The sequence below is a fragment of the Oryzias latipes genome, chromosome 24, assembly GCF_053564925.1.
Source record: "Oryzias latipes strain Hd-rR chromosome 24, Olatipes_Hd-rR_3.1".
Classification (NCBI taxonomy): domain Eukaryota; kingdom Metazoa; phylum Chordata; class Actinopteri; order Beloniformes; family Adrianichthyidae; genus Oryzias; species Oryzias latipes.
Window position 1 is genome coordinate 4106809 of NC_136260.1, and position 24361 is coordinate 4131169.

The 24361-nt window shown below is 41.7% G+C and overlaps 1 protein-coding gene across 4 annotated transcripts in view; it reads left to right on the forward strand.

The window, feature by feature from the left end:
• Window positions 1-24361, forward strand: part of epha7 (eph receptor A7) — a 99237-nt gene that overhangs the window by 332 nt on the left and 74544 nt on the right. For all 4 annotated transcript variants that reach the window (XM_023952731.2, XM_023952729.2, XM_023952730.2 and 1 more), the window contains exons 2-3: window positions 1029-1093; window positions 1500-2169. In XM_023952731.2, the coding sequence (XP_023808499.1) occupies window positions 1029-1093; window positions 1500-2169 (735 nt within the window). The remainder of the gene's footprint in view (window positions 1-1028; window positions 1094-1499; window positions 2170-24361) is intronic.

The window sequence follows — 24361 nt, forward strand, 5'->3', positions numbered from 1 at the left end:
CGCCAGCTGCGGTTTGACTTTCCCCAGTCGGCTGCGGACAGTCAGTCTCACTCTGCTGGGTCCTGTGGAAAAAAGCATCCATCACCACCACGAGGAGAACACGCGCGGATCGATGCGCCGGCTGCTGGAAGGAAGCGAGCGCGCCGGTGCCGGTGGCGCCGTCAGCGCGCAGCTCCAGTCCAGCGGCTCTCCTCCTCCTCCTCCGTTTTCCACTTTACGGAGCCGTAAATTGTCGCTGACACTCAACTAAATCCGAAACCAGAGAAATATCTCTGTTGCAGAACCAGGCTGGTACCCTTAATGACCTGGTTAAATTAAGAGACATCATAGAGACAGAAGAAGTCAGAGCAAACAGTGCGCCGCAGCCAGATGATGATTGGAAATCTCGTCTGAATGCGGGCTTCACGGAGCAGATGAGGAGGAAATAAAATCTCTAAATATATATATATATATATATATAAATATATTTGATCCTGGCGGGTCTGCTTTTCTCATCGTGGTGATGAAAACCCATAGAAGAAATGTGGAAATAAAGTTCATTTAATGTGTCGCCGTGGCGGCGCTTTGCGCGCTCCGCATTCAAGACGAGAGAAGCCGCATCGGAGCTGGGATCCGAGCCGCGCGTTGCAGGTGGTTCAAACCAAGATCCAGCAGAAATCCCCCCCGGCAGGAGCGCGTAAAGGAAGCGCTCCGTCTGTTTGGATGAGCGGAGTCTCTTCGACGTGAACTAAACTCTCTAAAATCGAGTTTTTGTCGAGTCCCATTAGAAATGAGCCATGCTATTCTCGTTCATTCTTCTGCACATTAATCCTGTCTTAATTGCGTCTTTTCGGTGTTGGGAATGCAGAAAGTTGCCCTTCTGACGCGACTCGTCCGCCGCACAATCTTTTAATGCGCGTTTCTGCTGCGCAGAGAAATTGGGTCACGGGTGTGCGCGTTTCAGATGGGCTGCGCGGACGCGGGGCCCGCCGAGGCCGCGGGTGTCCCGGTGAGATTTAACCACCTGTCTTTTGGTTTCCCGTCCCCAGTGATTCTGCTGGACTCGAAGGCGCAGCAGACGGAACTGGAATGGATCTCCTATCCTCCGAACGGCGTAAGTGAAGTCAGCAGAGACTCTGCATTTCACCTGCATGATGCGGATGTTCACATCTGTGAGAGGAGTCAGTGAGAAGACGTTTACAGGGACACAAAAACACAACAAGGTCTGCCCAGAACTGAGGCAGAGTCCGTTAGCATTCAGAGCGCAAAGGCCCCGAGCAGAGCGCCTGTTCCAGTCTGATTAAAACAAGCCGGGAGAAAGTTTGTGAATAAATGATGTGGGCACAAGCTGATAACCAATCTCCCTCAAAGATGAAACAAATGTAGCTTCCTGATCCCTCCTGTCTGCTGAAAACGGCTGTTTCAGCTGCTTTTGTCAGTTTTCTTCCTCTGCCTCTGATGTTTCTCTTTCCTCTTCTTGTTTGTGAATTTCAAATCTATTTCACAACTGCTTCTTTCAGTGGGAAGAGATCAGCGGCTTGGATGAGAACTACACTCCCATCCGCACCTACCAGGTTTGCCAGGTCATGGAGCCCAATCAGAACAACTGGCTGCGGACTAACTGGATCGAGAAGGGGGATGCCCAGAGGATTTTTGTGGAACTCAAATTCACCTTGAGGGATTGTAACAGCTTGCCCGGGGTGGTGGGCACCTGCAAGGAGACGTTCAACCTGTATTACCAGGAGACAGATTCTGAGGTGGGCAGGGGCTTGAGGGAGAACCAGTACGTGAAAATTGACACAATCGCAGCGGACGAAAGCTTCACCCAGGGCGACCTTGGGGAGAGGAAGATGAAACTGAACACAGAGCTGCGGATCATCGGCCCTCTGTCCAAAAGGGGCTTCTACCTGGCCTTCCAGGACGTGGGGGCGTGCATTGCCCTGGTGTCGGTCAAGGTCTACTACAAGAAGTGTTGGTCAATCATCGAAAACCTGGCCACCTTCCCAGACACAGTGACGGGATCGGAGTTCTCCTCCCTGGTGGAGGTGGAGGGAATGTGTGTGAACGACGCTGAGGAGGAGGCCGACAACTCTCCCAAGATGCACTGCAGTGCCGAGGGGGAGTGGCTTGTGCCCATTGGGAAATGTATTTGCAAAGCTGGATTTCATCAAAAAGGAGACGCATGTGAACGTGAGTGCCTCTCCTCTCACCTTTCAAACACCTTTATCATAAATTTACATTTACTCTGCTTTTAAACTGATCAGGAAGATGCAAATAAATAAATATTGCAAATAAAAGATAAAATGGCTTGGACAGCAGTAAAAAATAAAAAATCGAGGGCTGGCATCTTCAGGATAGTAATTGGATTCCTTGTTAATTGATTGTGAGGCTCTTAGTTTCTCTGCATGATTCTGTTGACACTGGGATTAGTTCACTCCTCACTCCCTCACTAGCCTGGAGCTGAGAATACCAATGGCAGAACTCCCAGGTCTGGGAGAAGCCTCTTGTCTTCAATGTCTTCCTTATGGAGCCAAATGACCAAAAAGAGACTCGACAATATACTCCTACAAATTTATTACAATGGAGAACAAAAAGATATGCTTTTTTTAATCTATTGTATTACATTGACAAATTAATCTCTATGAAACATTTAGAAAGCATCCTTTCTGCTACTGACCAGGGATTTTTAGATGCCAAATTTACCATATTGACTATTTTTGCATTTTTTTTTATCAAACATGTCTGGTACATCACTTGGCATGATGTTGCCATGGCAACATTATGTGCACCCAAGAGATGTGACCCATGTAAGGTGTAAGATTTTAAATGGAAGTAGATGCGCAGCATTGCTTCAGATGTTTCTTCCAAGCAGAGTTCTTTTTGCCTTAATTCCATAGTTTCGAGTAAAGGTGGCAACACTCATGGTGGCTCCATTAAAATCCTTTTTTCCTCCTCTTATTTTCCAAACATTTGTGTAATATTTAACTAATTGGATAAGAAAAAAAAAACATAACTTATAGTAACTAAGACATTTAGGACATTAGTATTGGCGGTTGTCATGGACCACAACTGAACTTTGCAGGATGCATCATCACGCAAATTGAGGTTTCAGTTTTTTTTAAATGGAATTGAAATTAGGCTACATTTGCAATGCTGGCATGTTTTCAGCAATTTTGCCACGTTACAGATTTTAATCAATTTTAATGGCACTGCTTTGTACATTTATTTTAAAGAGGTATTTTACTGCAAAGTTCCATCAAGTGTTCAGATAAACATTGTAGCCTCCCTGATGATGATTTCCACTTATTTTGACTGAAAGGGCTGCCATCCTCATTTGAATTGTAGTTGGAGATAAAATTCAAGATCTGTAAAGCTCCAGAGTTGTTCAGTTATTGTGGCAACACTTCAGAGTGACATTTTGAGGTTTGGCTAGACCTTATATTTTTTACGGACATCCATTTTTATTTTAAAGTGAAAATAGAGAAACATTAGCATTGAAAGTGATCCTAATGATGGGGTGACTACATACGTGGGATCATTTTCCTTCTCCTGTGGATCATTTTCAGTCGCCGTCTGACTTGAAGCGTAGAAATCAGCTTGGATTAGGAAGATGGGGGGGTCCAGCTCCCAGAAGTGGTTCATCAACTGAGCCTTTTTTCCCCCCTTTTGTTCAAACTTCAATCTAAGCAGCTTCTAAAGAGCAGCAGTTTGTAATAAGTGGAGGGAATGCACCTAAGAGCAAATTGGCGTCGCAGGCAGACAAGCTTTTATGGCGTGCTGTCATCCATTAGGGACCCCTCTGAGGGAGGAGTGTTAATGAAATATATTAGGCCATGTAATTTAGAGCAACACCGCATGCCTCCAGTTGTGTGCCTCTAATGTTAGCAGGCTATCAGTGGTTCAGCCCCACGGAGCTCCGTCTTATTGTCCTTGTTGTTTTAATATGCATAAGATCCAGTTGTTCCGATCCATTTGAAGCAGAGACGTACTGTTTATTTCTACAGGAACAACGTAGACGTTTCTCCTGCCACCTTTTCTTATTGTGAGGTGCTGCGGGGCCCTCAGAGCAGACGTGGCACATCTCTGTGAATTAATCGGTCTGAGGGTCAACTTAAACAAGTCGCCGTGGATAAGGGCTGCGGCTCATCCAGTCTACTTTGGGATTGTTAAAAACTTAGGAAGGAAGCTGCTTTATGTGTCCGTGGATCACATTCCAGTCTTGACACTGCACCTTTATGAGCTTTATCTCCGCTGAGGCATGAGCAGCTTTGGTATTAAGGGAAACTTCATCTAAATAAAATGAGAATCACAATGCAGCATCAGCACTTCCTCCAGCGGCTCCACTGCCACCAAATTGTCCATTCAGTAGTTTTCCGTAGAAGAGTTTCAAAGCTCTTCCAAGTGTTTGTCAAAGCTGGACAGCAGCTTGTCTCTCTGGATGTAAAACAAGAGGCTGTCGAAGTGATGGGGGAGTCCATCATCTTTAGGTTGAGGAGATTTTCTGTGATGATAGCTCACTGCACACACTGCACCTTCTGCAGACTTTCCAATACAACAAGACTGCGTTTATGGGTGTTGTGTAAAAGACGGGAGCAGAAAGGATGCGTGCACAAAAGGCTGCTCCAAAGCGAGATGAGAGCACACTGTAGACAGCCTCTCCTCTGAAGCGTTCGTTCAGGCGGCTGCTCTCATTTGTTCTCTGCCAGGAGTTGTGAATAGGTCTGTACTTGTACACTCGTTCAGAGGGAACAACAGTTTGTCCTGCAGAACCCAACGTTTGTCGGTCCAGATCAGAGAAGTGCTTACATCAGGGGCTTACAGTTCCCAACCAGTGCGACCGGAATGCTGAATTTCTGCCACGTTCGATTGTGCATGTCTTCTAAACACCCCTCTTCGCTCTGTTTAATGCTGGCCTTTGTAAATTCTGCGTTTAGCTCTCTTCAACTTCATTTCGATGCAGCGTTTGCAACACTTTCTGCGAGTCGTTAGTAGCTTTAATCTCACCAGCTGTTGTTTAGACATCCAGCTCCAGAATGTGTAAAACCCTGTTTGCATCTGATGCTCACTGAGAATTCTCAAACAAAAAAATCTTGTTTGAAAATATGAAACACTGACAGGCGGTCTAATCACATTAACCAGATCTCATGTTGAAGAGAATGACGGTAGTGACAGTTCTTTATATGCAAATGCTGAAAGTAAATCTTTGCTTCTGCATTTGGGATAAATCTGCTTTTTCACCATCATGGATCATTTGTACACCTCAGTGTGTTCCTCTGCTCTTTGTGTCACCATAAACATGCGGGGGGGGGGGGGGGGGGGGGGTATGGACTTCTAAACAGGTTTCATCTTCCTTTTGGCTCCTTTGCGTTAGGAACTAGTCCATTGAGGGTATTACTTGAACTTTCTTAGATCATCACTATGTCATGTTTTAGGTTTTAAATTGTATTGTCTTTGCTGTTACTGAATTGTATTCTGATATACATCCACCTTGGAAGGTAGTACAATAAAAACATAGCCATATATTGCGTATATATAGATAGATAGATAGATAGATAGATAGATAGATAGATAGATATCGTCTATGGCTTGCCTCTACTACTGCTTCCACACTTGGCCGTGGACATCGTCTCCACCTCGTCTCGCGCTCCCAGCCTTCCCCCCACTCGATCTGGATGAAGCTCATCTGCTGGTCTATCTAAATATGTAGTTGTAGAGTTAGATAGGTGAATTCTTCTCTGAGAGTTCTGGTACACCGCCTGTCCGTCCTGGGGGAGGATCCCTCCTTCATGTGGGCACCCCTGAGGTTTCTTCTTTTTTTCCGAAATCCGTTTTTTCCTTACCGAGAAGGAGGGTCTAAGGGCAGGGATAGTCTGTTCAGCTAAAGTTTCTCCTTTTGAATTCTCTGCATTTATGATCCTTTTGACTGTATGTTTACTTTACAATTACCGGTACGAAGCCCACTGAGACGATTGTTGTTGTGAATTTGGGCTATACAAATAAAATTGAATTGAATGAAATATTGTAACTTTGGAGAAAACCTTTTGCCTTAAATATCAATATTTCAACCAATAAACTTTAAACAAATCAGAAATGATTTAGCTTCCGGAGCCGGTTTAGCTCGTGCTGGTTTGCGGCGCCTTCCGTCCGTGAAACCAGGGTTCGACTCCGGGCTGCTCCCTGTTCCCTTCTCCACCCCTGTGCCGGTTCCAAGCCCGGTTTGAGAAGGTTGCGTCAGGAAGGGCATCCGGCGTAAAACATTGCCAAGTTTACCATGCAACTTGTTCGCTGTGGCGACCCCTGATGGGAGAAGCCGAAAGAGGAAGAGAAATGATTTAGCTTCCATGAAAATCCAGCTTGGCGATGGTTTAGCCAATATCGTTGGCCTTGTGCCACAAACCATATCCTTATATACGGCGTGGTTGTAACTTTTGGCCTTGAGATGAGCTGGATGATGCCTTTCAAAGGTTTAAAGATGAACCAGCAGCACCATCTGAGGAAACGGGATTTCTGAAAGAACAAATCCGGCTGATGGGACATTGCCATTATATCCAGTCAATGAACTGTTCCAGGAAACTTCAGTGCAGACTCTCAGTTGTCGTGTTTCTTTTTTCCAGAGACATAAAATGATCAGTGATGGTTTAGTCCTGACCTGCAGCCGCTTGTGTGCGTTCTCTGCTGCTCCGCAATGAGGCGTCACTCATGTCATCTGAGAAGCCTCCTGTGTGGAAGCGAAGGCCTTCTCCAAACCTTGTTGTGATCCACTCATTCATCACAGTCAGCAAAGAGGGACCCCTTGTCTTTCACTCCTGCCCCCCCCCCCCCCACCGTCTTTAACTCTTTGTGAGGCTGTAAATGTCACTCTTCCTCTGTGCCCGCTGTGTTCGTTTGGGGGTCTCGGTGTTGAAAAAGGCCGGTTGAAGTGTCCCTGCCGCCTGCAAGGCCTTCATTCTGCAAAGTGCTGTGAAAATAGCCCCCATTCATGCGCTGGTTCTGTTCAGTGCTGGGTGCTGGTTGCATTGGAGTCGTTTGGAGACAGCGGGCCCTTGTAGGAGACACTGGTTTCTTTGTTTGGCTCAATGCTGAGAATGTAAGTTGTCCAATTCAGACACATCACAGGATTATGGCACTAAGTAACCAGTGCCTGAGAAATGATTAACTGTTGACCCTCGGCCTGCGAGGGCGAAGCCTCAGACTGGAGGGAAACAGATAAACTCGTCTGTATCTCGCAGCTACGGGTGCATGCTAACAAGAGAATTAATGAGAGAATCCAGCGTCCTGTAGAATCTGGCATCATCCATCTTCACTGTCAGGGAGTCGGACAGAAGTTAGTTGGAGACTGATTGATGATGGAGCCCCCTGAGGGGAAGGCCTGAACGCCACAGCCAACGTGCACAGAGGCAGCCCGAGTGTCCAGGCCCATTTCCAGGTCTGTAGAGGAAGCTGTGTTTAGCATTTTAAATGAAGAGTCAGGAGGTCTTCAAACATCCTGATGTTCCTCTGATTGATAAGGTGGGAATTTAATCCCCCAAATGGCTGCCTTTACAACTCCTCCAGAGCTTAATTATGCAAATGACAGGTGTGTGCCGAATCCATGGGAGACCCAAATGAATCTAAATCACTCAAGATTGAAATAAACTGGTGATGGATGGGATCTCATCGCGGCGCTTCCGGCGTCGGCTTCACGTGAATGGCAGCATTCTTCTGCAGCTCAGGGCATTTTCCTCAGCCTGGCAGGTAGCAGTCAGACACACAGATGTGCTATTTTCTTTGCCACCAGTGCTGCTGGCAGCCTCTTACGACTGATTACTTAAAAGAGACCTGACACTATACCCGCTGCAGAGCAATCACCATTCGTCAAGGAAAATACTAACTGTCCACAGAAGTGTAAAGATTTAGTACTTTGACCATTTTGCAAATTGGAATTTGTTTGTTTTTGGAATGTCGGCCAGAACAAGTAGGAGAGCTTGAAACAGTAGATATCTTCATTCCATAATCTATTTCTATATAATTATATATCTGAGACAATAATAACAAGATAAACTGTATTTGTTGCTCTAATTTGGGTTTTTATTTAAAAAAAAAAGCACAAAAAAAAACATTTTACAAAAGCAAAACAGACTTTGTTTCGAAATTTACGATTGGGAAACAATGAAAAAACCGTACTGTCTTTATAATTGTCCTCCATCATCAGCAAAATACCCCAAAAACATGGTAAAAACACCCAAAATAGCATTTTCTTTGAGTCTTTCCTGAGCTTTTACAAAGAGAGAAGAAATGCTATTAGGAGCTTAAACTGTAATTATGCGTTAAATGACTTCACTTCATTCTAATGGGCCTTTGCATTAAAATGTGCAGTTGTAAATATTTGTGGTAGCATTTGTATTATTTCAAAGGTATTATTCCGGTTTTTAGGCGGTAAGAAAAGATCCTCATCTAATATATCAACAGATCTGTGGTTTGAAGGTCATCTCGTGCTCTCCTGTTACCTTTGGAGGACTTTTATGAGCAAAACAACACAAAAAAAAGACCCTAATGGACTTTTAGAAAAGAGCAGGCACACAAAAACAATGAAATGTGGAAGAGTCTTTCTAAAAGCATTTTTCTGATCATCTTCCCTGTATTCCTGCTCATTCCTTTCTGCCGTAATTCCCTCTCATTAGTGGACTGAAAGTCAGCGGCTTCCTCTGAGAGGCAGACAGCGGAATGATGGAAAACCGAGCTTTGGCACACAGAATTTATTTAACGTCCACATTCAGCGCTCTCTTTTTTAAATATACACTTCCAAACGAGGAGCAGAAGCAGGAAGGAGAAGAAGAAGAAGATGTCTGCTGGGGTATAGACGGCTGAGCAGCAGCCAGCAGCGCTTTTTGTGGAATGCCGCTGCCCTGTCAACACGTCAAACGAAACACAAATGCCTCATTTTACATCGGAAAACGTTCAGCCCCAGGCTCTGCGGCTCGGTAAATATTTGTCTCTGGTTATGTTTGCTAAAGAAACAAAATGCCTGTTTTACGGCGCTGAGGTTAAAAAATGGATGTTAAACACACAGTGGGAGTCTTGAGAAATAAAAGAGTCAGGCTGGAGAAAATCAGAGTGCTTTACAGGACTCTTAAACTTTCTCAGAAAATACTTCACGACTGTGGAAAGTTAAGAGCCGTATCGTTAAAAACTTTAGAAATGTTCTCTTTTTTTGCCTATTAAACCATCAGTTCCTCTATTATTTTCCAGAAAGCAAAGACTTGAGAGTTTCTAAAGAGAACATGTCTTGATCTTTAAAACAGTGATGTGTGCACAGCAGGGCAGTGAGGAGTCTTCACAATCCATCATCCTGTAGATATTATAACGGAGAACAAAGTCACTCCTGAACTCCATGACCTAAACCCTAAACTACATCAACTATTGTCATACTTTTATTGTTCATTTATTTTTATTTATTCAGTACATTTCTTGAAAAAAGCTGTGAAAATTTGTAAACTCTCTATGAAGTAAATACATGTTTATTCATGTTTTACCTAAGAAAAATAAGGAACTAACTAAAAAAAAAAAAACAATACGATTATGCAAAATAACTTTGCATCTTTATAAAACTTTTATGTAAATTGCAAAATAGTAAGCTCTAAAGTGAGCTAAATAAACAACTTAAGTAATAGTAAAAGTGCTTTTTTGTATAAAAAATAAATGTAATAATTATAATAATATTTGAGAGAATGATTTATTTGGATTAATTATTAGGAAATTAACATTCAAGGCGAATGTTTTTTTTAAACCTTAATCTAAAATGTAAAAAAAAAATATTCATTAGGCTTTTTTTTTTTTTTACATTTTACTCTTTAAATTCAAAAACAGGAGACACTGTTCATATCTTTATTCATGTAACTTGTAGAGATATTTCTTTGTTTACCTTTTTTGACTTTTTTTATTTTGACTATTTTTTTAATAATAAAAGAAATCTTCCACTTGATGCCACCACCATTTTTCCAATATTTTTTGGTCATTTTAGACGATACATTTTCAGTCTTTCAGCTAACAATAAAGTCCAACATTTAAAGTATGATTTGTTGCGGCTTAATGGCAGCTGTAGCGAATGACGTCACGTATCCACAGGCTCACCTTTCAGCAGAATCACTCGCTTTGTTGCACACTCCGGCATCTGCACAGCAACATTTTCATCCCATTTTCGGAATCTTTTCACTGATAATTGACGACAAGCTGCCGGATTGCTCATGAGAATGAAGAGAAATCTGAATTTGAGGCAGGCTGCAGAGATCAGGTTTTCTTGGCTCTTTGTGTTGGTTTTTGGGCATTCTTTGGCAGAGTTGCGGCTCAAAGAGAAAGCTTTTTCATGCAAATTGCACCAATTTATTTGACTTTAGCAGGGCGAATGCTTATCAGCGGCGGGGGTCTTGGAATCTGACCTGCCGGTCCAAATTTGAGACTGCACATTGCATCCCATGAATGGACACGATCCAAGTAAACATGGGCCATTCTCACGCAAACAAAGCCATATGGTCAGCTCTGCTGCTTAAAGACTCCGGGAGCTGCGGACCGGCAGACCTCTGACTCTGTGTCAGATAGTGTTAGTCCCAAGGTGACACGGAGCTCAGTGCACGAGGTCGCAGAATATTAACTTCATTTACACATGGCTGAAGACGGGCGCACAAACACAATGGAGGTCTTGCTGCTGCGTTTGGTAACGTGAGCACCCTGCCTGACAGGACACTGTCAGGAAGAAGATGGATGATCGCAGCAGTTGACCCCTGATCGCCAGAAGAGTCACCTCTCCTCCCCCCTGCATGACAAAGGAGCCCCTCCCACCAGCAGTGCAAAGGCTCTCATCTCAGCTTGCACTAACAGGTTCAGACATCTCCATCGATCCTGACTTTCAAATCTCCGGCAGTTCCAAGCTTTTGGCCTTTTTAGCAAACTAAACTGTGTCTTTTTTTTTCCGGATGGGCTGCCCGCTGAGTGCCTGAGAGGGATGTGATCAGACAGGCGAGCACCGTGTCACAAAGCGGCGTCTTTGGTGTTCGGTGTTTAGTGTCCCTGTGGCACAAAGGTGAAAGTGATATGCGACCAGGCCTCAGGGTCCCGTCAGAAGCAGCAGGGAGGGTGGTGTTGTCGGTGGCGCCGTTCCTCTGGGAGGCCTCAGACCCTGGGCTCACAGCTTCAATCTTCCTTTAAGAAGAAAATCAATAAGTTATTACATAACTGCACACTTTTTCTCCGCTCAACTCACGCTGAGAGCTGAGAAACGCAGTGGGATGTCCTCTCAGCTGCAGTTTCTTCTATCAGAACTTTTCCTCCATAAGCTGATTTCTTTGCAACACATGTTTGTGTAAGAACATGCTAAAGACATGATTAGAGGGGGATCCGTTTTTGATAGGAGTCATAAAAATCTGAATGGATTTGTTTCCTTTTTTGTGCATTACTTGCTATTTAGCCGCTGCATTTTATAATTCTTTCACTCTTATAAGCTGTATTTAAGCAACACTTTAGAAAATGAAAAAACCCAACAAAGTGCACTCTGACTCGCAGTGAAATAAAGAGTCATGCTGAAAACGATGACACCGAGTAGAATCCCTTACACACACAGACACACACACACACACTTCTTACTAAGATGCCAACTAAGATTCCATGATGTGAAATAAGGTTATAAAAATAAAGCTTAGTTTTATTTTGATGTCATTTTTGTACTTTGGACACAGAAAACCGATTTGGCATTATTTCTTTATGTTAAAATCAAAAATTTTGAAAAATGTAGGCTTAGTTTAAACCACTAATTTTTTTTTTAAATACCCATATCAAAATTGTGAATTGTATGAATAAAACAAAATAAAATAGGCCAAATATCTTTGTCCATGTTTTTGAACTATAGGGCAAAAAACATGGACAAAGATATTTGGCCTATTTTATTTTGTTTTATTCATACAATTCACAATTTTGAAAGTGAAAAGTTTTTAGATGTTTTTTACAGTTGATCACATTTTGCAGTTGACAACATGTTTTTTACACTTTTGCAGCTGTATTTATTTATTTCATATTTATTTATTTATTTAATACGAATCTCATTTTTGATAATTTTCATAATAACTTGAATAATAATTTTTAATAATTTAATATGAATGTCATTTTTGATGTCTCTTTTTGATTTTATATGATATAGATTATTTCTGAATGTCATTTTTGCTGCCACAGATGTCTGTCTGTCTGAGGCAGTAGAAGGATTTTTCCTCCTCATTTCAAAATGGCTGCTTCCGAGAAATCTCAAAATTTGGCGAGAAAAGTTTTGCTAATTTTCAAAAATTTTCGATGAGACTAACTTATTCAATGGTATTTATTTTAAATGACTTCTTGAAGTATTGAAATAATTATTTTTTACACAGTCACACCATGTTAATAATGTATAGATTAAATTTCAGTCAATGGGTAAATACGGTAATTTTTTTTACCAATGTCAATATTTCTGCATCTTAAACTAACATTGTTGTGAGCAAAAACTTACCAAATCATGCAGCATATAATATTGATACGATCTATCACATACAAAAATTATATTCCACATTTATACAGTGGATTCAATCAAAACGTCCAAAAAACATCTTAATTTTAAGAAAACAGAACAAAACAGTAAACAGAACTTAAAATAGTTCCTAAAGTTAGTTGATGTTAAATGTTTGTCACTTTAGTGCATTTTTGTTAAAGCAAAGCCTTCATGATTTAACTAAAGAAATGGAGCTCTGCTTGTTTTGAATACTATTTGTGTCTGCTACACTAAAAACACACAAAGCAGGTATCCTTAAGTTTGGGGCTAGTTTGGACACACTGTTGAACAAAGCTGACAGAAAGCTTCTACAGTGCATTTGATCTTTGTCTATGTTTCAAAAAGAAGTCGTCTGTTGGTAAAGTTGGTGGTGCTACAGCCTATATGTGAATCTAAACACACTATAGCATTAAAAAAGAATCATATTCTCCATTTTTACGCATCAGAATGGAATCGACTCATTGCTATTGTATTGTTCTATCTTAGATGACCCCCCCCCACCCTTCCATTGACGTGTTCTCCCTACCATGACAAAGGTGGATAAAGGTGGAAAGATTTCATGTAATCCATGGACACCAGTGAAGATCACAAATCATTGAAGAAAAAAAGTTCAGCGCACTGTCTAGTGGGTCTAGATCAGTGTTTTTCAACCTTTTTTGAGCCACGGCACACTTTAACCTTGACAAAAATCCCGCGGCACACCAGCATCCAAAAAAAAAAAAAAAAAAACAGAAATTCATGGTCTGTATTGATCGCCAGTTTGGATGAACAAAGAGCTGATATCCTGGAGATGGGAAATGTTTTTAGATCAGTGAATGATTAATGAGGGCAATTTCTCCACGGCACACTTGACCATCTCCCACGGCACACTAGTGTGCCGCGGCACACTGGTTGAAAAACACTGGTCTAGATGACCCAACTCCCAATGTTAAAGTGCCAAGGATAGCACAAGGGTTATAGAAGGCCCCTCAGTCAGATTGAAATGAAAGGTTAGCCCAGGTTTTTCATATCCTCATATTTTTGCTGTCTAAAATAAGTTTAGTACTAAAATGTTTTTGGCGCCCAGTAATAAAATGTTGTTTCTAACTCTGTCACAACCATCAAACGTTAAAGTCTGTTCCACAGCAAAAGTGTTTTGAGAGAGATGGTGTGGTTTAAAGGGAACATTCTATGAAACATAACAAAGAGAACTGCTGGTAACGTGAAGCTCATTCATGTTTGTGTTCTGCTCACTGGCTTGATGGGCCTTTGTGTTAGCACATTCATTTTCTAAAACTGCAGTAAACACCGATCAGATGATTTGTTCTTTACAGGATTCTCTCCTGAGATCTCACTTCATCACAACTGGTGTAAAATGATTATTGCAGGTGTGTAGTGTAGAAGTTGTGGGTTGAACTGGCACGCCACTACATGCGCGGATGTGCATAACCTTCATGAACGACCCATTTAGCAGCAGCAGAGAGGCGCCACATGCACCAGGAGACCTGACCACAGCACTGACGAGCTGCTTTGACATTGTTCCATCGCTTTCTGTCACAGCAGATCACGAGTGGGGAGGGTGGACCAGGATGGGTGGGGTTTGGGTCAGGAGGGTTGAGAGGCAGTGGCGCAATCCAGAAATAATGCTCAGCTGCTGACGGGGAACATTTTCAGTGGCGATTTTGCTCGGGCTGCAGGGGGCTTTGGGTTGGCCAGACCTTTAGACCTCAAGCTTTCATCCCCAGAATGCAGAGTCCTCTTTTCGTTGTGGTGTCTTTCAGCACAGCACCCCTTCAGAGCCGTCCACCACTTCCATTAAAAGGTATCTGCCTGACTGGCCCGGAGGGCTCACTCTCCTGTTTCCATGAGAGTTAAATGAACTAAACAAAAGGCGATTAGGCAGGGACATTTTCCATGTCACTGAGACTCCATTTCAGAGAGCTCAATGCAGCTTAAAGAAGCCGGGACTGCGCTCAGATCCAGTGAGAGGCCATCATTTTCTGATGTAATGTGTTTAATCTCAGACTGCTGCTCGTTTCTCCCCCCCAAATCCGTGCTGTAAATCAGCCGGAGCGCTGAGAGAAAAGACAAGTGTTCGTGTTGGTTGTTTGGCATTTATACTGATGTCAGCAGTGAATAATGCCGGTGAAGCAGTTGCTTTTTGTGCCATTTGTTTTTCTCCCCCTCTGTTTTTCACTCTGATCATTAAAGATACCTTTGTTTAATGATTTTAGTCAGAAAACTATTCTGCAAATTAAAACAAATGGTCTTTTCTATTTCTGTTTTTTTTTAAGTAAAAGTGAACAACTACCACTGGTAATGGCTTCAAAATGGACATTTAGACAAATCTTGTCCCATTTTCTGCGTACTCTACAGCCAACGTGCATTCTGCCTCGTGTAGCATTTTCTCTTGGGCTTTAAACAGAGGAGCATGTTGAAAGGACCCTGCTCATTTAGGTCCAAGTTATCCATTTTAATTTAGGATTAAATCAACTCCTGGTTACATTTTCTGGAAGTATTCATCCTGCTATAAGGAGCTCAGCTGATTGTAACCCTCCCACCCCTCACCCAGTGCTTTTATTTTCATCCCTCTTGTGAGACGATATTGAACCGTTGAAGACAATTGGACAGTCAAGTATTGCACAAGCTGTAAACTGGAACAGACAACAGTTAGTTCCCCTGGGTGTCTCACGATGCACAGGGTTGTGGTGGTCCACAGTTCCAGTTCTGATAGAAAACTCTGTGATCAGTGAAAAGTCATAAAAACATAAATGGAAATCATTGATAGTTCACATTTATGAAGCAGTCTTTGCTCTGCTTCTCATGCACAAAAACAATCACACACTACTGAACCCAACAGATGAGATCTCCCAGCAAATTCAACTTTATGTTCACAGCATATATAAGAAAAAAAATGAACTAATGAAAAAATGCTATTTTGTTTTATTTTATATTCCATTGAAAATTTCTATTTTCCGCTGGTGACCAGTCACTTTTACTGATTTTTTTTTAATATATATATTTATTTATTTTTCGTTTAACTTAAATATTTCTATTCAGGCCTGTTCTACTGAGGCACAGGCAAAAAACAGGCCGATACCGCTAAAACAAACATTACTTTGACTGCACTAACTTCCAACCTTATAACATGTAAAAAACATAGTCCAATACCACATTAGCTGCGTTAGCATATTCACAATAACACACAACTTGTGTCCCTTTTTTTTGTTTTTTTTGGAAAAAAATATTACCGTAAAGTGTGCCTTGTAGTGCAGAAAATACAGCAGGTAGTTACACTTTTTTGATTAATGTTATTTTCTATGCACTAAAATGCTGGTCCACTAGTTGCATTGAAATCTTCCTTTGGAAGCATAAATAAGTCATAAGGCCTAAGCCAAGAAATTGTGTCATAAAGCCAAAATGACATGTTTGATGATGGCAGTAATGTGAAACAAATACATCCGCAGATTACAACAAGCAACAATATTTCTGACTTGGACCCGAGAAAGTGCTCTTTGCTTTACAATTCCAGATTGTCCCACATTTGTGGGCTTTAGCTTAAGTTTGATCCCCATGGCAAGAGCATTAGCTTGATTTCTAGTATAACTTAATCAGAGGCTGGCTTTGATCTTTGCCGTGAACGACCATGCACCCACTTCCTTTGAGTTTTTCCTGCTTGGAGGGCAAATCTGTTTGCCCTCCAACGCAGTGTAAGGGAATGCTAATCTTCTCTTTGTTTCTTGTGGAAAGCTACTTATCTGCTGCTAAGCACAGGTACCTTGGATGAATGGCTCAGTTGTGTGGATGTGTGGAGAGTGGCAGCAGCTACATAGAGCCATTCCAAGCATGCTCAGGGTGGGATAGGATCCAGTGTAATGTGACATCATATTAAAGGGTTTACTATGTGTTTCAGCAGCTCCTTCTATTACGGATTTTGGTCTTTGTGTCGCTGCGTCCTTGGTTCCGTCCTTCTCCCAGAGCCCAGGGGAGGTGTCACTGTTCGGGATCAGCTTCTTTGGATGGCGTTTGAAACTGAATCTGTTCTATGAACACAGCCTCTTTCTCTTTTAGTTCTCTGTCACTGTTTCACAGGTGGGCAGCTCACCTGTCAGAGGTGGGATACGAACATGTCTGGCTCCCAGAAGCAACTTCATTCAATGTTATGTTTATATTGAAGGAAAATAGTGGGTCTCAACTCAGTTCAACTTTATTTTAAATATTTATGCACAAAAAGATGCTTTACAAAGTAAAATAAAGAAATACAGGACACATTTGAAAAGTAATCAATGAGACAATCATGAAGATTTAAACCTTAAAACCTTAAAACAGAAGGCAAAAGGTATTACAACTATTGAATAAAAGCTCTGTGAACCAGAGACTTATATCTACTACTAAACTTATGAGTAGAAATGTTTGAGACCAGGTTTGGTTGGCATTCAAAAAGTATGTGTGGATTTCCATATGTGGAGACCCCTTTTACAGAAGCAACTAAAATATTAATAATAAAGGAACACAAGTTTAATACTTAAAAAACAAAGAATCTGTTTTCTCATGTTTTAAATCAAAGTAAACAAGGGTGTCATCAGCATATTCTTTTGCCTGATGTTAACCAACAGAAACTCATGTACTCAAAAACAAAAGTACAAAGTTTCATATTGTGCACTGCCTTAATTAACTCTAGCATTTGCAAAAGGTGCTTTATCCACATGTACAGTAAATACTGGATTCCGCATATTATGCAGTGTCCCTTTACCCTAAAGCTGTTTGAGTGGAAAAAAATGGTCATTGATTTAAAAAGCTTCAGATGTACAGTAGGTGTACCATCAGCCGAGTAGAAGTGAATACAAAAACCCAAATTCTTTATGCTTATTACAGCAAAATAATAACCAAGGTACACAAAAGATGGAAGCCAATGCACAAAAAGGAGGTGCCTCAGGGCTTTTTAAACCTTTATTTCTCTGAATATTTTGAAGCTGTAAAACTCTTTACTTCACCCATAAGATAGCGTAAATTGAGCCATCACTAGTTTTTAAAGCAGAACGAAAAGACCACTTTCACTCTTTGTGTATCTTGCTCTGAATTGACTAAATAAAGAGATGTAGGGCCTCGTGTATTGCAGGGGAAAGCACCACAGGCTTTAGTCTATAAAAAAGATGCAGCCATAGTTCAGTGTGGATAAAAAGCCAGTAAACAGAGCCTGATGAATGTCCACGCCGAGGCCTAGTATTTATTGAGGCAAAGAACATAAGTCACATCTAATCAGAGCAATGCACGCAGGCCCTGGGCAACATTAATGCATAAGAAATAAGCTCTGTGTGAGCTATTGACGTCCCTCTGTAGTCATAGCACACGGTCACGCTCTTAATCGTACGCCCAAAAGTAAATCTGAAAAACATAAAGTAGGACTTGGGCTTTTAAATATCATTTCATGCTTGTCAGAACATCCAGCGAGGTGTCTTGAAACAGCTGACGCAGAGTGTTTATGACAGCATTAGCATTGGGTTACAGAGTGATCGAAGTGATCAGATGAGTTAAAAGGATGGATCGGCCCTTTTCTCTCAGGTGGCTAATGATTTTCATTTGGTTCAGCTTCGGCTTGTGCAGCTGCTTGGGTGTGGAAAACAGAATGACCTGCCAAAAGGAGAAGAATTGAGCTGCCTGCCCCCCCGTTAACTCCCCTGTTCCTCCCACTTGCCAAGTAAAAATGTCAGGTTTTCCTCTGGAGTACTATCTGACCACAGGTTGAAGGTCTGATTACCCTATGTTCTTGACCAATTTAGCTAATTCACTAAGCACTTTTGAATCCACATTTTGATAAGAGACCCTTTTAGAATCAGATGGTTATCAAGGAAGACCCACTTAAAAGCTACTATCCCTTTTGAGCATTTTCCCAAAATTAGCTCAGGCACAATAAGCCCTCGAAGTTTTAGAGTAGTCTTCTTATCGCCAATGTTCAGCCTTGCTTTCTAAAAACTTTAGTTTCCCCTTGATAAATGAGAAACATCTGCAATAAAGCTGCCTTGTGTATCGGCAGCCAGCATTTTGTCTGCATCCCACGCCCTTCATCTGCTGAAACTGATCAGCTGACAGCACATGTTTGAAAAATCAGGTAACGTATTGATTTCAGAAGTCTTAAAACAGCAAAAACGCAGATGTAGAATGTCAAAATCCCAAGAAGAGAAAGGGAAATGCAGATTTAAAAAGTTAATGATGGGATCCACACTGTCTGAAGACTTATCTAGTGAGCACTTTATTGAAGGCAATGAGCTTTTCAAAAAAAACAAGAGAATAAATAGTTTTCTTTATCACATTCGAACTGTTCCACCTGGTATTCATCAGCATTGGGCCTGCATGTTGGTCTTGTCGGCCGCCCTCCTCCCTCCTCCTCTTTTATCACACTAATGGGGTGCTATCTCCAGCCTGCTCTCCCCGGGTCTCTGCAGCCCCGCTCGGCTCCCTTCAGCACACATTCCTTCCCCATCCATCCCGACACTCGGGCGGATTTAACACATAATCAGGCCGGACGGGAGGGCAGCCGGAGGAGAGGGGTGAGGAGGCCCGGCCTTGACAGGACTCATCATGTGAGGACCGCGGAGACGGAGAGAACCACTCCAGACATTCTCACTTGGCTTGGCAGTCTGCAGAAAACAAAGAGAATCTCCCACATTCCCGTACTTAGGCTCCTTCTATCCTCATAAACAGCAATATTAAGACAGATGAGGGGAAATTCAATATCCTAGATGTCCTGCTTGGACCATTTGGGTCCCTCTGTGCTCAGCAGCAATCAGGATTTAAAGCTTGATTGGATTTGTGGCTTGTAAGCAAATAAGGGGGGTTAGTTTTCAGTTCCTCAAAGGGCCAGGGTGTCGTTTGAGTTTTTTTTTTTTTTTTTTTTTGGTGCTGGCGCCAGTACATGATCTGGGTTTTTGGTATCCACATCTTTTTTATTTTTAATCTCTAGATCATATTCTGCTCTTCACATCTACTTGACTAATTAAGTTTTTTAGACCAACATGAGCCATGTGGAGCACATATGTAAGCATGTTAAAATTAGGTTCTGTGTTCTAATACGACCCTGACAAAATATTTTTCTTTTTTTGTCTTCTATTATGATGTTATTACACATATTGGTATTTTGAAACCTCATAAGCGAGCGTAAACTTCATAAAATCTTACTAGCTTCCTCCTGCTTGATGGAAGTAGCTGGAAAAATTAGGAAGGGTGCCTCCTTTGAATGTTTCTGCTGTTACTCAGCTGATTGGTAATGTTGGCTCTTTGGGTTCATTAAAATGCAACACTATACTACTTCTATTTATTGGTTTATTTTATGCTGACCTTAATCAGACTTCAGCTCATTCTTACTTAGTCTTTGCCTTCTATTCTTTTTGTAATTTTTTTTTATGATTCTAAAATCGGGCTGCACGGTGGCGCAGTGGTTAGCGCTCTTGCCTCACAGCAAGAAGGCCCCCAGTTCAAGTCCTGGCTGGGGGACGTGAAAAACAGAACATCAGTGGGGGACCTTTCTGTGTGGAGTTTGCATGTTCTCCCCGTGTATGCGTGGGTTTTCTCCGGGGTCTCCGGCTTCCTCCCACCATCCAAAAACATGCTTCATAGGTTAATTGGCAACTCTAAATTGACCATAGGTGTGAGTGCGGGAGTGAATGGGTGTGTGAGTGAGGACATTCTACCCTGCAACAAACTGGCGACTTGTTCAGGGTGTCCCCCCTGCCTTCGCCTACAAGTGGCCGGGATAGGCTCCGGCAGCCCCGTGACCCCGAAAGGGATAAAACGGTTAAGAAAAAAAAATGAAAAAAATGAATGATTCTAAAATCTTTTTTTTTAAGATTGTCCGCTGTTATTCACTGGAGATTAATATGATATTCAAATGCCAAAGAGGGTGTCATCTTACCCAGGAATAGCCTGCTTTTTAATGGATCCCAATTTAAGAAGAGATACATCAAGAAGGTCTCTAAGCACTGCAGGTCACAGGTGATGTATCTATCTCAGTTAGTGTCTTGGAAATCTTTTTTAAATCAAAGTAGGGCGGGGCAATAAATTCATTTTATCGATAAATTTAAGTTAAAATGATAACTTGCAAAGAAGAGCTTGTTTCCAAAACCAGGAACGGTTTCTTCAGTTCTATGGAACTGATTCGGTTTTGTCACTTCAGGCTTGGAGGAACAAAGCACACTGCAAAATCTACTTTAAGGCTGTTGTTACCAAAAGTGGGAGTACGACTGATTTTCTTTCAACATCTGAAACAAAGACCCTCAGTGTGAAACGTGCTGCTGTCTTTGAGAGGCTCAAGCAAGCAGCATCCCACAAAACACCCTCTGCATTGTTTTTACAGCTTGTTTTTAGTTGCACTTTGTAAAAAAAATAAAAAAAGATTAAAATCAGAAATCTAATTCAGTGAGAGAAAATTTGAGATTATTTTTTTTTTTTGCCATATCGACCAGCCCTAAAAAGCAAAACAAAAAAAACCCCAAAATATTATTTTTGATCAAGAAAAACAATTTCATATTTTACAGGCTACTTTTCTATGACTCTACAATCAATTCTACTTTATGACCTTAAGAGTCATTGCTCTAAAACTGAGATCTGAAGAGCATTTATGAGAAATCTTGTTGGATTTTTAGCTGTGCTTAAGGATTGGAACTGTTTGGCTGTAATCAATGCAGAGCTAAATCCTAAAAAAAAACAGACTAAACTAGATTTTGCTCCCAAAATTGCTAAGACACTGAGCTCAGACAAAAAGAAAATAAACAGAGTTGTAGCAGAAATGTAGAAATCTTTTGTTTGTGTTTGAGTGCCTGCATGAGATAAGGGCTTTTCGTTTTTCTCTTGGGTTTCCATTGAGGCATTATGGTCACAAGAGTGCGTGATTATCACTGGACCTCTACTTTCTCAGCCTTCTTGTCTTCTGTCTGTTAAATTGCTGATGTCTCCAAATGACCACTAAGCAGCCATTACAGATGTGGCCTTTGAGGTGGCTAGAATGGAAGGCTCTCAGTTAAACTTCTAAGGTCTCTCTGTGTCATAAATAGGCTTGCTGTTGTGTTTGGTCCAGGTCTCTTGTTAACAAGCAAGCCTGCAGTCAACATTTATCTCTGCAAGAAAAGCTAACTGAAAAAAATCGATCTCCTCAAAACAGAGTCCCTGAAACACTTTGCCAGTGGAACAGACTGGATTGCCAAAGTCATTGTGAGCAGCAGAGTTTGCTTTTTGTTTTTACGTGCTCTTGTGTCAAAGTTTGTCGCTAAGGTGTCAGTCATCTTGTCAGTTCAGAGAGCTTCTGGGTGAACATATTTGTTGTAATTGCCTGTGTAGCTGCAGGGAAAGATGACAAAGGAGCTCTCACTCACCATCATCTCATGTGAGAGCCTCTCTTCAGCATCTGGTGCCAAGAAAAGACGAGTCGCCATCAGCGCATCAGGGTGCTGCTGCTGGGACTGGAATGCTGGGCCGGGCCGGCTCTGTTTTTACTTGTCACTCAACGCGCTGCCAGTGGTGGTGAGAGCCCCACAAACACTTTACCGCCCGTGTCATACAGATGTTCCATTTTTGAGACTTCATTTGCCGCCTTGTTGGCTCTGTAAACATTTCCGGGTGCCAAACCCAGCTGGGCAACCTGGTAAACACACCTTGAGTGAAAAAAAGCATGGTGGAAACTGGCTTGAGAGCTTGAGGAAAGGGACAAGCGTGACTTCCAAAAAACAGACATCAGATATTTCTTTCTTTCTTGGTGTAGGGGGAACAGGTTAACGGTAAAGCTCAGTGGAACAACAGGCACAGGCAGTCAGACAGGTTGCAAAGTGGTAGCAGGCAACAAAGACCACCTAAAACAGATTAGATAGGTTTGAAAGCAGGAGAAGGCCAGTACTGTGTGAGGGGAGAACCCTCTTGGTGTGACTGTGATCACCTGTGTTGTAATAGGCTCCTTAAAACCATTATTTGTTAATGTATCAGCTACACAAAGTGGGGAAAAGAGAGATCCACTTCTGATTTACCAAATGCAAATGGAATTGAAGAGATCCGATTTGTTTTGGATCATAGTTTGATTTGAAAAAACGTCACTGAAATTAGTTTCATAGCCATGCTGCCATTATACAAACATTGACTCGTGTAAGGCACATTCACAAATACCTAATCTTTAGGGCCTTTTATGATCCACAGCAGAGTTTGTTTCTCAGATGGTTACATTTTTGGAAGGTTTGGAAGCTCATCAGAACTCGGATGTCTCTCTGATTTAAAAATTAGATCATAATTAGACCCACCTTGGTGTGAATACACAGAAACTTTGTGGGCCACAGACTGACACTAACTAAACAGTGAAGATTTAGAATTTCCAGATACAAAAAAGGGAAAGTACCAGTCCACGGCACATAACAGAGATGATCATATCAAGAAAAAAAAAGACTTTTTGGTAATGGTGGAGTAGTGAGGAAGAGCAGATGATACAGGGCCCAGGGTAGGATCCAGTCAGTTCACAGAAACTTTTTTCTTCTGTGGTTAATTTTGGCTTTGCATTTTTTACTTATCAAATACCCCAATTTTTTAGCGATGACTTAGTTTGCTTAATGTTATTGCTCATCAGAGCTGTAAATGCAGCACAAAGCAGCTACATATGTCGAGGAAGCTCTCAATAACTTTGCGAAGACATTTTGCACCGTCAGCAATGAGGCTTACAGACTCCTTGTGGGTCTGTTTTCAATTATGGCCTCATAAAGGTAAAGATTAAAGATAAAACAACCAGGTTTCTCCTCCTGGAAGGAAAAGGTCTTGTTTCACGAGGCTGGGGCACTACGATAAATGGAGAATGACAGGACTTTCATGTCACTGAAACGGAGATACTCAAACCTCCACCACAAAAGCTCTGATTCTTCTGTTTGGGATCCATCAAAAAGAGGTGGAACTTAAGGAAATAAAAGGGGAAAAAAAAGAGCCAGGGGGGGAAATCAACAGATATTATTGCCATTGCTCAAGAGGCAGTGCAGAATTCTTGTTTGAGAAATTATGCGGGTGATTGACATTTGTCCATTAACTGAGACATGCATTGTGAATCAGTCCTATCAAAAATAGGCAACAAGTGAGTGCAGTTCAAGAGCAGAAGTCCTGAACTGCTATCGCTGCATGCAGGCGCAGATACATCTTTTGTGATTAATCAGATCAGCAGCCTGGAGCTTTTTTATGCACGTGGCTGAAGGTGAAACACTCACTGATCCATCTTCTTTATGTGAAGCTTATCTGTGCTTGGGCAGTTTTCTCTCAGATCTTCTAAAAATGTCATCAGATTAAAAACAGTCTTGTTATTTTCCTCCCAGGTTGTAGTCTTTTCTTTCTGGTGGCGTTGCAGTCGTATGACATTCCTGGTGCTGTTGCAGTCAAACAGCGGCGGGTGCAGGATGAGAGCACGGTGGTTTGTTCTGTCTTGTCGTCTTTGTGGTGGGAACTCAGGTGTAACGCCTTCAGACCTCGTTTGCGAAAGGAGGTGAATTTCCTAGAGACATTTACTGACTGGGAAATCCTCCTGAGGTCATCAGTGAAAAAGATCCAGAGTGAACACAAAGTTTGGGAATTGAAAATGTTTTTTTCAATTTCGTACCATTTAAAAACAGATCAAGTACATTTTAAAAGCAAATAGTATCATTACTTCAGTCAATTAAAGTCAGGATTAATAGCTATTGTATATATTTTTAAATTCCAGTGCACAGAAATGTTGACCGTTTGTTCATGAAGACCAGAATGGCATAAGCAAGTTTGACCGCATCTGGACAAAAACGTCCTAAAAATGATCCAATAAATGGTTTACACATAAGAAGTGGCAACATTTCTCAAAGGTTCCACATCAACTTCACC